General features: G+C 37.6%; 1 protein-coding gene across 1 annotated transcript; it reads left to right on the forward strand.

Moving 5' to 3' along the window:
• The first annotated feature begins 250 nt into the window (after positions 1 to 250).
• On the forward strand, positions 251 to 11297 carry PABPC1 (poly(A) binding protein cytoplasmic 1). The gene is given in 15 exon segments (XM_009277142.1): positions 251 to 439; positions 543 to 658; positions 2543 to 2682; positions 3959 to 4053; positions 5630 to 5767; positions 5867 to 5900; positions 5903 to 5961; positions 6410 to 6682; positions 6871 to 6964; positions 7160 to 7270; positions 8126 to 8280; positions 8729 to 8813; positions 8997 to 9127; positions 9429 to 9524; positions 10857 to 11297. Coding segments are annotated over 14 exon segments (1698 nt in total). The 5' UTR covers positions 251 to 265; the 3' UTR covers positions 9522 to 9524; positions 10857 to 11297.
• Positions 11298 to 14568: the final 3271 nt, after the last annotated feature.

Here is a 14568-nt window from a genome sequence, read left to right on the forward strand (position 1 = left end):
TCGTTCAGCTGACTTGTGCTCCTTCCTATCTCCTAAGTGCAGCTTGTGCTGAGGAGTTTTTGCCAGTTTTTACTTGCATAAAACAGAGTCGGGTTTATTTACATTGGAGGTTTGGGTTTGCATCTTGTTGGTGGTGCTGGACTTGAAATAGTAAAAATTTTACGAAGAATTGTACTTCAAATGCTATTTATGTGCCTACTAAGATAACTTTAGTGTTTCCTACTAATTCCATGATGTTTTTCCAGCTGAACGAGCTTTGGATACCATGAACTTTGACGTCATTAAAGGCAAACCAGTGCGCATCATGTGGTCTCAGCGCGATCCGTCTCTACGCAAAAGCGGTGTAGGAAACATCTTCATCAAAAACTTGGACAAATCAATTGATAACAAAGCTTTGTACGACACATTTTCTGCTTTTGGAAACATCCTGTCTTGTAAGGTTAGTGGAAAATTATTGGTGCATTTAATGGTTTGACACAAAAACCCCTCAATTTACGCTGGAAACATTCCATGGGTATTACAACAGGGTTTTTCTTTAATAGGTGGTATGTGATGAAAATGGATCCAAGGGTTATGGATTTGTACATTTTGAGACACAAGAAGCTGCAGAAAGAGCTATTGAAAAAATGAATGGTATGCTGCTTAATGACCGCAAAGTGTAAGTACATAAATATGTAGTTGGGGATTGACGGACTGAAATTCATTTTACAGCAGACAAATACTTAAAGCTTACCTAGAAAAGGCAGGTTGTTCTAAAAATTTCTAATTTTAAAGAGGATTTAGAATGTTAGTGCTAGGAATATTATGAATTATATCGCCTGCCTATTCTAAAGGCAGAATAAGTTCAGAAAAGGCTAATAATAGACTCTAGGGAAAAAATTGTTGTTTTAGTTGTCTTACAAGCCAATGCTGTAATGAGGATTTGGGAACTTCTCTGGTTTTCTGATCTTACTGGTCTGAGATAAAATACAATGCATCGGGTATTCTCAATAATACTTCCTTTATAAGAGTTGTGGGATGGGTATGTTACCCATTTTTTGGATGAAATGTAAAGCTCTAGAGTTACTCAGTCCTGAATAGCAATTGGATTACACTAATGTTTTTATATGAATGTCTGTTAGTAGGCATATCTAGGAAATAGGAGCAGAAAATAAAACCTACAGAAACATAATGTTTTAAACATTATCACTGTTTTATACTGTAGGAAAAAAAAGTTATTTGGCTACTTGGTTAGTGATATCTAGGCTTGAAAGGGGGGGCGAGTGTGCCTCACAGCTATGCCTAAGGGATCATTATGGTATTTGGTATAGTTGCAAAAGAATAGCTCTGAATACTTGAGAGGGTTTGGAAAAAGGGTAACAGAAATCAGCATCAGCTTACCATCATGGATTATTTTTACATGTAGAGATGGATGGATCAAGCCACATATAGGGAGAACATACATTTTGAAACTTTAGTTTTCCTGCTTGTTCTGTGCTTGACTGGCATACTGTGGATGTTTTTACTCAGCTTCTATCTTCATATAACCTTTTTAAATTAGTTAAAAAAGGTCAACATGTAGTCATAAAAACACATGATTTACATAAACTTTGTTTGGTAAAAAACATCATGAGGGTTAATTTTGCTTTGAATTTCTATTCAGGCAAGGCTTTTAGAAGTGAATTAAAGTACTTCACTCACTATCAAAATCTGCTGAACACATTCCACTATCATTCTTACCACCCTTGGTTACTATAAATCGGGTGAAGTTGTCAAAGCTTAAGAAAATGTTGAGTCACTGTATGCTACTTTATTGGATTTGTCAGATTTGGAACTATAAAGTTGGACAATACAATAAAATTTGAGAGCAAAAGTCTATTACAGTCAGAAATTAGTGTTAGCCATGTAACGTCTGTACTAGAGCAGTTCTTTGGGTTGCAGAGTGTTGTGTTCAGCTTCTGTTCTTTCTCTGATGGTATGAACTAACTTTTGGTGTTCCCAGCCAATTTGCAATGGTATTTGACTAAAGAGTGAGTTGAACTGTTTATTTCTCTATGCCTATTCAAAACAAAACAAAACAAACCAACAGTCTTGTTTTGATATAGGCTGGAAAGGTGTGTGAGGGAGTGGGGGAGGTTAGTTAAATATCCCTTGCTTAAAAACTGGATCAGAGAACGGTAACTGCTTTAAGGCTGCCAAGTTTGTAGTATGGCAGAGGGATTATGCTGATATCTAGAATTTCTGTTTAGCCACTTTACCTAGTACTCTTTCCCATTGTCCAGCTCCTGTTGTCAAAGGCTGTTTTATAGGAGTGAACAATCTCGCCAATGGCTTGAAAGCATTTTTATGCTAGTGGCTGTGATAAGCACACTGATATACCAAAGGATAGTGAAATTGTTTTTCTGATGGAGTTTTATCGTAAATATTTTATCTAAAGAATTTCATGCCTATAATGAACAATGAGACTGATTAAGAATAAAATACGATGCTAGAGGATTAAAGTAAATTGTTAAACCTTGGCAGACTTGCTTTAATCTACACTGTTCTGTTCTCCTGCAACCAGATTTGTTGGAAGGTTTAAATCCCGCAAGGAACGTGAGGCAGAGCTTGGAGCCAGAGCAAAGGAATTCACCAATGTTTACGTCAAGAATTTTGGAGAAGACATGGATGATGAGAGACTTAAGGAACTCTTTGGCAAGTTTGGTAATGTCTTAAACTTTTAAGTTTATATAAACACAAGTGAACTTCAGCTTACTACTTGTATCTTATCTGTACAGTGCCTTATAATACAAGGAATCAGCTGGCTGGCTGATGTTGATTTAAAAAAATAAAAAAAGGTACTGAAAAGTTGGTACTTAATTCCAATTTCAAAGTGCAGTAACATCCGCTGCAGAATTTTAAATAGGCAGAATAGCATATATAATCCTGCCATCAGAATTGCTTCTGATAATCTGAAAATAATGTGTCTAAATAGTCTTTTGAATGAGTTTTTCAAATTTTTTAAAGTTGCAAATAGAAGTTTTTTCTGTTTTAGTATAGATTGATGTTATGAATTCACTACAGGATACATGAAAAATGACTTTGCCGTTGTTTTCATTGACCTGCAGACTTATCTTTACTCAGAGTATTTCTGCTTTCATTATTCAGTTGCATTGTGGTGGTTGACCTAATACAAAATTATAAGGAACTTTTCTCTTGGCAAGCTATTTGGTTCTGTCTTGATCCTCAGTTGTGCACGGGGCAGGCATATGATCATGATCTAGTAATGTATATGGTGTGTCACCATCGAAATAGGAAATGGCAAACTCCTTAATTCAGTTACTTTCAGCCTCAGCTTTTTTTTTGTTTTCTTCCCTCCATGCTTTTGCTGTTCTCCAGTGGATATCATGTAAAGCAAGACAAAGCCTTGCATGTGAGATATTCTATAGCAGCCCTAAGCAGCATTTACAGGAAATTCCCTTCCACTATTGAAGTATCTGTGGTTGAAACGGTAGCGAATTTAGCTGCTAATATCTGTCTCAATTGATCTGTGAACTGCAATTTTTCAAAGGTTTGGAATTGCTGACTGGGATGGCCTTTCACCGGGATAAATGGTGAAGCACATACCTAATAGAAAGGCCTCCTCTCTGGCTTTCAGTATCTGTTTCAAAGGATGGAAGCACTAATGCTTTCTAAATGTCATCATTTTTAATGAGAAGAACAATTTCATTCACTTTGAGGTGAAATTCCTACCCCATTTTGGTTGAAAATACAGTAGGAAAGAAATTCAGCATGGCAGACTTCAGCCATAATGGCTGAAGTTCAGCATCATGGCAAACTAGCAATTTTATATTAATGGGTTATGTTTACTAGATTGGTGCAGGAGTCCTTTGTAATACAAATGAAACAAACTAAATATTAAGACTTCTAAACAGGATGTTCAAAATGTGAAGAGAATACATTCTGTATACAAAGCATAAGTATTTAATTACCTTTTTAGGTCCTGCCCTAAGTGTGAAAGTTATGACCAATGAGAGTGGAAAATCCAAAGGCTTTGGCTTCGTTAGTTTTGAAAGACATGAAGATGCCCAAAAAGTAAGCTTTTGGACTTCATTTTACGAATTCTATAACTGAGACCCAAATAATGTGTTTCACTGAGTGTTTTGAAATCTTGTGAATTCTTTAAGCGTTTTTAATTGGTCAAGGACACTGCAAAAACAGGTGTCTGCTTCCCAAATGACTTAGCATAGTTTCTGTTGTTTAGAATGCTTTCTTATGAGCAAATGTCAGTTGATTTGAGTAGCCTATTAAGTCAAGATACTCTGAGCCAGCTGGAACTAGTGTAGAAATGGGGAATCTTGAATAATTTAATAATGTGTTGTAGTTGGGCTTAAAGGTCTCTGAGATTTGGACTCCCTCATGCTGGGCAACGTACAAGCATAGTAAATTATTACATCTCTGCAAAACCCAGATGAATCATTGGATCCAATTTGGTTGCGCAAAACGTTTGTGCAAGGCAGAAAGGATTGTGTTTCCAGACTTCAGCACTGCAAAGTCAGCAGGAAAGCTATTAGTTTTATGGAGCATGTTTAGCACAGGGATAAGAAAATAGTCATAGAACCCTGTCATGTTGCTTTTACTCTGAAGAGTAACTTTGGAAGAAGGGTCCTTTTAATTCGTATATATGTCTATAACATGCCAGTATGCTGTATAACTTCATTCTTTGTCATCTGTTTGCTTTGATGTGTCAGTTGACTGTGGCGGTAGGGACATAGCATCAGGAGAAAAACTCGGCACAGAACAAATCAGGGCAACAAGCGAAGTTTGCTTTTCAAAAGGCATTTTGGTGATTTGTCAGTACTGCAAGTGTACAAGCAAGAGATTAGAACAAATCCTGTCTGTCTTACATCTACATTGTTCAGTCTTGCATACATTCATTGATGAATTGTTTCTCTTACAGTAGTCAGAATCACATGTTGGGTGTTTTAAATAACACAGAATTCTAGTATCTCAGTAAATATGTGTTTAATGGCTTTGATTGTGAAGGTATACAATAAACTGGTGACTTCTGGTTTTAAATTAATTGAATAAATCTGTGCCAGAGTTTTCACATCTTAATGGTTGTAACTCAAAACAGCATAAAGGAAAAAAGTTCCTATTTTCATCCTCGCTAAGTATTTACTTAATGAAAGATTAAAAATTTTTTAAAAAGCCATATATGCCAGCTGTAGCTTAACGTATAGTATAAGAAAAGATAGATATCTGATAGATACTACAGTTTCAGATGTTGCTTTTAAAAACAGAAGTCAGGTGTGTGAATTAGAGCTTTTCAACTTAATTTGCTTTCTTTTCTCTGCCTTTAGCAAGATAAGGCTGGAGAAATAGTTCTTCATTATGTGACTTGATTTTTTTTCCCCAGCTTCCTGTAAGAAAAGTTTTTTTGCATCCTGTATGACTTTTCTTAACTGGACAGAAGCGCACTCAGAAGCAATTTCCATTTTACTTTAAGCAGGGAAGTCTTGGGGTATTTTGTTTGTTAGTGATATTTTAGGTGGATTGGCTCTTTTTCTGGAATCCTTATGTAACTTTTTATATTTGAGTTACTTTTTTTTTGTATGCTTGAAAAACACTGGAATACAAAGCACTGCTAACCTCTTGTCTATTAATGAAGGCTGTAGATGAGATGAATGGGAAAGAGCTCAATGGGAAACAAATCTATGTTGGCCGGGCTCAGAAAAAGGTGGAAAGACAGACGGAGCTGAAGCGCAAGTTTGAACAAATGAAGCAGGACAGGATCACCAGATACCAGGTTCAGTTTTAATTCAAGAGGACTAACTTTATTCTATGATATTTTTAGATTTACCCAGACCACTTGCTTTCAAAAATAACTTGCCTTTTTTTTTTTTAGGGTGTAAACCTTTACGTGAAAAATCTTGATGATGGATTGATGATGAGCGTCTCCGAAAAGAATTCTCCCCATTTGGTACAATCACTAGTGCAAAGGTAAAGTAAAGTTTATAGATTGTGCTTGTCCTTTCTCTGAAAATGAACAGTGATCCTTCACCAAGGAAGAGTGATTTATTTCACTAACAGATGTGACCCAGTCACTTACCACTGCTACTATACACTATATATGTGGACATCTGCTTTCTTGATTATTGTACATCACAGGTTAAATGCATATGATCATCCTTTCTTGAAATAAACTTGGGTACTGATGTTAATGTGAGAAAAGTGACATCTTTTCAGTGCAATAATGTGCTTATTATTACTTCACTAAGATTTTAATCTGTATTCAGTAAACAGCTATTAAGCCATTATATTCCTTTTTATAAATCAATTCAGTAAAACAAACCTGTGGTCTCACTTCTAGTAAGCTGAAAAAAGAAATTCATGCGAGTTGAGTAGATATGACATTCTCTTGTTTTAAAACTAAATTTTGTACTGACAGGTCATGATGGAAGGTGGCCGCAGCAAAGGATTTGGATTTGTATGCTTTTCGTCACCAGAAGAAGCCACCAAAGCTGTCACAGAAATGAATGGTAGAATTGTGGCTACTAAACCATTATATGTAGCTCTAGCCCAGCGTAAAGAGGAGCGCCAAGCTCATCTCACCAACCAGCATATGCAGAGAATGGCAAGTGTAAGAGCAGTACTTAATCCTGTAATCAACCCTTACCAACCAGCACCTCCTTCAGGTTACTTCATGGCAGCTATCCCACAGGTATGTATAGAGTTAAGTAACTGAATGTTTTGTACTGTGTATAAAATCTGTTTAGATTTAACAGTAAATATAACTTATTAGCATGTGTCCATAATTTCAGCATTCTAATTTCGTAGCAGAAAGGTGAGGGACTGTTCAGCATGCCCTTCAAAGATAACAAAATTACACAGTGTTTTTATATTTGACAGACTCAGAACCGTGCTGCATACTATCCTACTAATCAACTCGCTCAACTTGCTAGACCTAGTCCTCGCTGGACTGCTCAGGGTGCCAGACCTCATCGTAAGTCACTTCTTCTTTACCTCTTTCCAGTGATTGTGGTAAACTCCCATCGCATTTACCTTTGCACTTTTAAATACATTTTCATAGCATTACAGTATCAGTCTTCTCTTTGTCATGTTGGTGGTATTACCTCTGAACTCTTTTCACCATTCAGTGTTTCAGCATGTAACTTAATATATTTTCTCTAAAACATAGCATTCCAAAACATGCCTGGTGCAATCCGCCCAGCAGCACCCAGACCACCATTTAGTACCATGAGACCAGCTTCTTCACAAGTTCCACGAGTCATGTCAACACAGCGTGTTGGTGAGTTTCATTATGTAAACTTTAAGTATTAGACTTCTTTTTTAATTTTGCTGATTCAGGATGATCTCTCAAAAGCATTCGTAAGTTCAATATCACGTGGTAACACTTCCCTCCTTTTCTGGCTCTTACTAAATGAGTAAGCTAGTATCACCTTCTAGTAGTTGCTTTAAATAGTGTCCCAGCAAAGACTCCTGCTGCGGTCCCATTTCTTTAGCGTGAAGCATTTCTTCTTTCAGTGTACATTTTAATAACACTGTGTGACAGCTTCTGCCATTTGTAAACATTGTTTGGCAATTGTAGTAATAGGTTGCATGTAGAAATACTGAGGTGATAGAATTTTAGCTCTTATTTTGTCATACAATACTGTGAGCCAGTGTCATGTATGCAGAATCTGCACATCACTGAATGAACCAGAATTGATTGTAATGGAGTCTTAATTCTCTCCGAATGTACTAGGCAGTAGTATTTTTTAGCTATCTACTTCATGAAAGTATCTTTTTTTAGGATGACTATTGATGTAATGTGCTCAGGAAATAGTGTCCTTTGAGGTTAGAATGAAATTAAATTAATACTCAACCAAAGTGAATGTTTTCTCACAGATCTTTTTTCAGTAGCATGTAAGAAAAGCAATTCATTAGTGAAGTGACTGGAAAGTAACATCCAGTAAATGTCGAGCTTTGAACCTTCAGATACAACCAGTGATGTGATGCTTGACAATATTACTGAGATGAATCTATAATACAATACCTAAATTAGGTATTCTGTTTGGGCCGGGGGTTTTTTGTAACGTGTACAGTGTAGGCTAAATAAAAAAATTAATTACTCACATACAGAATTACGTTTTTTTTTTTTCAGCTAATACATCAACACAAACAATGGGTCCACGTCCTGCAGCAGCTGCTACTGCAGCTACTCCTGCTGTAGGCACAGTACCACAATACAAATATGCTGCAGGTGTTCGTAATCCTCAGCAGCATCTTAATACACAGCCGCAGGTTGCTATGCAGCAGGTATGTAATTTTAGGAACTGGTCCATGCTTCTGCTGGTGTTTTTTGCAGAGGAAGGAGGGGGGCGCTTATGATTAAGAGTTGTCTTTGTTGTTCTAGAATTTAGGCTCTGCATTGTGGCAGCAGAGTTATAGCCTTGGGGTTTTAAGTATATTTCAAGTTCACCTGGGACAGGATGTGATCCTGTGTTACTTCATATTTTCCAGTTGCTTGATACCTTAGCCTAAATTCTCCTTGTGTTTGCCCCACAATGGAGCGGTTGATACTAATCTCCAGCATTACCCAGCTCTAACCAGCACTATTTGATTAAATTGACTTAGTTGTAATTTCTTCCATGTTTCTGACAGTGTAGGCATTGTTTATGCTGAGTTATGGAACAATGGATATTTGAAGCTGCACCTAATTAGGAACTAGAATTTAATTTTGAAACGGTGTTAAATTAATTTACAGCCTGCTGTCCATGTGCAAGGTCAGGAACCCTTGACTGCTTCCATGTTGGCTTCTGCCCCTCCACAAGAACAAAAGCAGATGTTAGGTATGTATGTGATACCTTTCTCTATGCCTTGTAGCAGAAGGACAGTCAAAGTACTCTTTCATCAATCTTAAAATGCAGAATAAATAGTTTTAGCAGTAGAACAAGGTATTTGTTGCCCTTTTGCCTTAAATCTAGGCTCTGTCAGATGAGATTTGTCACTCTGAGTAACTTTTTTCTCTCTAGGTGAACGTCTATTTCCTCTCATTCAAAGCATGCACCCTACTCTGGCGGGTAAGATCACTGGTATGTTGCTGGAGATTGACAACTCTGAACTCCTCCACATGCTCGAGTCTCCTGAGTCTCTTCGTTCGAAGGTAGGTGGACTTTTGCCTTACACTAGTTTTATCAGCAATTAGGTCTACACTGATTTAACAGGTGTTTATGCTGGCACAGTGGAGTAGCAGCAATGCAACAGTGGCCCAGGGTGAGAAGTTAGAATACCCTCTTTCAGAGGGTGTCAGTGGCTTACATGAGCATGAACTGGAACTGTAATGTTATCCTTTTCTTTTTAACAATGCAGGCATTGTTTGTATGTATAATTTAAACTGTTTTATTAACTTAAATACACAGATATTGCTAAGCTTCCGTCATTGCTTTTTCTTTTTTACTTACCAGGTTGATGAAGCTGTAGCCGTACTACAAGCCCACCAAGCTAAAGAGGCTGCTCAAAAGGCAGTTAATAATCCCACTGGGGTTCCAAGTGTTTAATAAGTAAGTTTTCTGAGCGCTGTAGTTTTATAGGTTGACTGGGGCAATAGTCCTTAGTCCATGGCTTTGTAAGCAGCATGCTTCCAGGCTCTCTATCATTTGCAGCCACAGAAAGTAGCAGCTATGGTCACAGTTGTAAAAAAATGTTGTGCTCAATCCTGTTGTCCAGTTCTGTAGCTCTTGGTTAGAAAATGCTACTGCCCTGTCTTGCATATTTAGCTGGAATTAAAGCATTGCTTTTAACAGCATGTTTAGCTGGAATTAGTTCCAGGCATGCGTGCAAAAATGGGCAGTTCTGTCAAATGCCACTATTTATGTTGTTCAAGAGGAACTTGTGGAATTGAAATAAGCTTAAAACAATACTCCAACCCTATTTTTCCTTAGAAATGAAATAGCTTATTTACACTATAATTTGTATATACTTGCCAAAATCTAAAATTATACAGTAATTAAAAACTAAACTACATATTATCTTGACTGCACATTTTGGTGACTTAAATGTCAATTAAAATACTGATTTTCTTTATTGCCGTCTCTGGGGTTAGTATCTTAGTTTCGCATGAAAGGAAGAGGCAAAAGGTGGTATCCTTACAATTCTGAAAGGGGAGAATGTGGAGTTGAGGATGATACAGGAGCCTATTCCCTGTTCAGTCCAGTTAGGTTTTGCATGTATATGAACTTACTTTCCACATTTATAGCTATCAGTTGAAGATGCCTGCTTTAACATTTGTTCACTTAAATTTTCTTTTTTCTTGGTCTTTTCATTTCTGCGACTTTCCTTTTGGAGGCAGAATTTGAGTCATGTTTTTTCCATGCTTCTTTGTTTTTCCATTATTTTTTTTGCTAGTGCCACTTTCACACTGGAGGTAAACAAGTGCTGAATAAGTTGTCTGTCCTAAACTAAGATGCCCAAACTTTGAGACCATTACTCCGTATGCTCCATGATGTTTTAGTAATTGGAAATTGAAAATACTGCTAGTGTAGTTACTTGATGAGCCGTGGTATGTTGGCCTTAAGAGTAGAGGTGACCTGCAGCCAAGTTAGTTACAGTAACAAAGTATTGTGCGTAGCCATTGTATGAGGCCGTGCTGTGCAGAGTACTGTTTAGTTCTAGACTCAGTTTTGTCTTACCAGGTACCACAGACATGGGATACTTTACTTCCATGTCTCTAAAAAGTGGAGGATACCTCTGATACACTGCTTGTAAAGCACTTTGGTATGATTGATACCGTGAAAGCCCAAAGTGCTGTTGGGCTTACGGTTGCAGAAAGCATGTCAGAAAACATAAGGTGCTGCTTTAATTTTAAAACCTAACAACATTGTTTTTGTTTGCAGAAAGATCCGGGACTACAATCTAGAACTTCGCTTCACCGAAGAAAAAAAAATCTAAACATGGAAAAACTATTAAATATTGAGAAAAACATTGCAAAATATAAAATAAATAAAAAAAGGAAAGGAAACTTTGAAGCTTATGTACAGAGCAACGCCGGGGCTAGCAAAACAAATGCTAGTCCTAGATTACTTACTGATTTAAAATTTAAAAAAAAATAGTAAAATAAAAAATACAAATTAATGTTTTATAAACCCGGGAGGAAAGAGTTTTCAGCAGAGTACAAAAATTTAAAGCATTCCTTTCTTTAATTTTGTAATTCTTTACTGTGGAAAAGCTCAGAATATCACCACTGTTTTAGTTGACAGTGAGAATTGATAGCTGAGCAAAGAAACGTAATTTGGATTATAAAATTCTTGGTTTAATAAAAATTCCTTAAACACTGACTTACTTGTGATGGTTTCTTTTGTACAGTGTACTTCTGATGAGGTTGTCGTTCAGAATACCAAGTTAGACTCTCATTCCGTAGTATGTTTTAGCAGTTTCTAGAGAAGATTAGCCTACATTTAGCCACCTGTTACTGATAATACAAACTTAGGCATTAAAACAAATGAAAAGAGCAGCTAGATGCATATCTGTGTTTTAAATCCTTAATAGCATGGTGTCTGAGCTCTTGTCTAATTAGAAATAGACCTTTAAATACCCTACCTTGAGATGATCAGTAAGAAATGTTACTATAAAAGGCCTGTGTTGGAATTGTGTAACGTACCAACACATGTTCCCATTAGACCACCTGCACGTGGTGTTCGTTCTCACAGGTTTTGTTGGAAGGAACAATCTCTGCATAGGTCTCCGGCTGTGTCTTTAGATGGCTAATGATCCCTGAGATGGAGGCAGAGTCATATGGATATAGGTGAGTGAGCAGGGATCGTCTGTAATAGTGTTGCAAAATTCCATTATTGTGAATGTATGAACACAAGGCATTCCTAGAACAAAACAGGTGAGGCTTCAGGTGGTAATGTATTAAAAATTGAATGTGTAGTAACCAAAATACCGTGCTTTATACACAGCGAAAATCCTTCTGTGGACAGGACTGCTTAATCCCCGGAGTCGGGTATTTCTAATCCTGTGTTCCCTAACAAGTGAATGGCTAGTGTTAGCTGCTGCTTTTTCCTCTGTTAGTAAGAGACCAATTGGTTTACTTTTAGCTTTGCTACATTTTGGGGTTTTTAATGTGCTGAACAAATCCTTCTTGTCAGAGGCAACTTTGAAAGTCTCAGCTAGCTCTTTGGTAACTAAATTATTGAGTTATTACTGAAAAAGAATACAGTTAGGGTGCTTTAAATCGGCAGATTTGAAAACTGAGAAAGTGATCTGAAATTGAATGCTATTCCTTATTACTTGAATATTCACTACAAAGATCTTTTCAGTAACTTCCAGTTGTAACATGCCATAGAGCTCTGCATACGGTGAGCTTATGCAAAACTTGGTGGGTTTTTTTGTCAAATTTGTGAATGGTGAAATAATTCTGGCAGTTTTACTGGCTCCAGGAATCTGCTTCTTCCTGCAAAAGGTGACATTCCTAGTTCATCCTTATATTTGACTGTCATTTAAAAAATAGACTTGAAGGGGGGGGAGATGCTTTTTAAAATAAATTGCTGCTTGATCTAAATCTGATCTAGTATACAATACTGTAGAAATAATCCTGTCTTCACTCAGGGCTGATAGGACCTTCAGGTCAGCTTGTGTGTTAGTCACTAAAAAGAGCGTCCAAGCAAATGACCAATGGCAGCAAAAGTGAGACGAGCCAACAGTAGCACGAGCTGTTTAATTTGCTACGGGACCTTACTGAGGTTGAGAGTTTTGCAGGATTAAAACTGTCAAATGCACAATCAAGAGAGACAGTAATGAGCTTTGGATGCAATACAAACTTTCACTGCGTAAGTTAGCAGATACATTGAAGTTGTCCATCTACAGATGGGTAATCCTACAGTTGCTGCCTTGCCTTTTTCCCCCCTTCCTTTAAGGGAGTACTTTCTGCAGACTTGCAGAATGAGAGGCATTTTCTATCCAGTTTAGCCCATAATTGGCTCTGTAAACTGCTTAGTCAAAATTGATAATGCAGGGGGAGAAAGGAAGCAGTGAAGGTGGCATGTCCTTCTGGCAGGCTGGGATGGGGGAAAGGAACGAAGATCTGTTAGTCATGGAGGAAGGCATCCCTTGGACCCCAGTTGCTGTACTTAAAGGATACAGTTTCTACGGAATCGCAGGAAGGGGTTAGTGAGTTCTTTGTGGAAGGCTCTCCGAAATCCGTGTTGTATGGGGGGAATGCCAGTGTTCTCTGGACCTATTGTTGCAGTCTTAAAGCCCTACAGCTTCTTTAAGGGATACTTTCTGCAGACTTGCAGAATGAGAGGCATTTTCTATCCAGTTTAGCCCATAATTGGCTCTGTAAACTGCTTAGTCAAAATTGATAATGCAGGGGGAGAAAGGAAGCAGTGAAGGTGGCATGTCCTTCTGGCAGGCTGGGATGGGGGAAAGGAACGAAGATCTGTTAGTCATGGAGGAAGGCATGACCTTTAGCCACTGGGATCCCTTGGACCCCAGTTGCTGTACTTAAAGGATACAGTTTCTACGGAATCGCAGGAAGGGGTTAGTGAGTTCTTTGTGGAAGGCTCTCCGAAATCCGTGTTGTATGGGGGGAATGCCAGTGTTCTCTGGACCTATTGTTGCAGTCTTAAAGCCCTACAGCTTTAAGATGCTTTCTGAAGTCCCACAAAAAGACAATTCAAGAGTGGCCTTATTTTTCCCCTTGTGCAAAGATCTTCAGACCGGATTTTTTCTGTTAAGTGAATTTGAGAAACAAGCAGAGTATAGAGAGGTGAAATTGGTCTGGCATAAATGAATCCTATTTAAAATCCCTCACTTCACTATAAAAGCATTAGGTTAAGCTTGTACAATTCTTATGTTCAGCCCTGGCCTGATGGAGGCAGACTGGGTTAGCCTTAATTTGCAATCTTGCTGAAGTGTATGACTAAGAATTTTTGAAATTGGATGGTAAATCCTACAAAGGAGGTGGTTCAAACAAGATATGTACGTGATAAGAGGTTGAATGTACAACCTTAATTTTATGTAACGTCAACTATAAAAACATTAAAGCTTTGGAGACAGTTTTAAAGACCTAAAAATATTTAGCACTGTAATAAAAATGTTGAATTGCATGATATTAAAGGTTTAATGGAAGGTCTAAACGATGATATAAAGACCTAACTATTTGCAGGAGTTTCAGGGCCCTAGCAGGAAAGTAAGAGCCCGCCTCACTTCTGCTTGTTTCCCCATATCAGAGGTAATGTGTCTTTGGTGAGTCTGCTGGAGTTAAACCAAACTAATTTTTATATTTTGTAAGAATGTGCAAGTTATTTGACCTCTTGCATATGGGGAAACTGAAGGAGGAAAAGAGAGGTTCTTCCAGCTTTATACAAGACAATTGTGGGTGTGTCAAGCACTAGCATGTGTACCAGCCTGAAATACTAGGTAACTTTCGTGATGGAAGGAAACAGTGAGGCAATTCTGCTGAGGTGATCGTGATAACTTAAGAAAACAAAACCCTGGTTGGTTGGGTTTATTTCTTCCCGCTTTAGATTACATGGCAATTTCCCACTGTATACCACAGATGCCTTTTTAATCGTCTTCTATTCATTTTTTTTTTTAAATCTT

The sequence above is a fragment of the Aptenodytes forsteri genome, unplaced genomic scaffold, assembly GCF_000699145.1.
Source record: "Aptenodytes forsteri isolate BGI_AS27 unplaced genomic scaffold, ASM69914v1 Scaffold145, whole genome shotgun sequence".
NCBI classification, from domain to species: Eukaryota; Metazoa; Chordata; class Aves; order Sphenisciformes; family Spheniscidae; genus Aptenodytes; species Aptenodytes forsteri.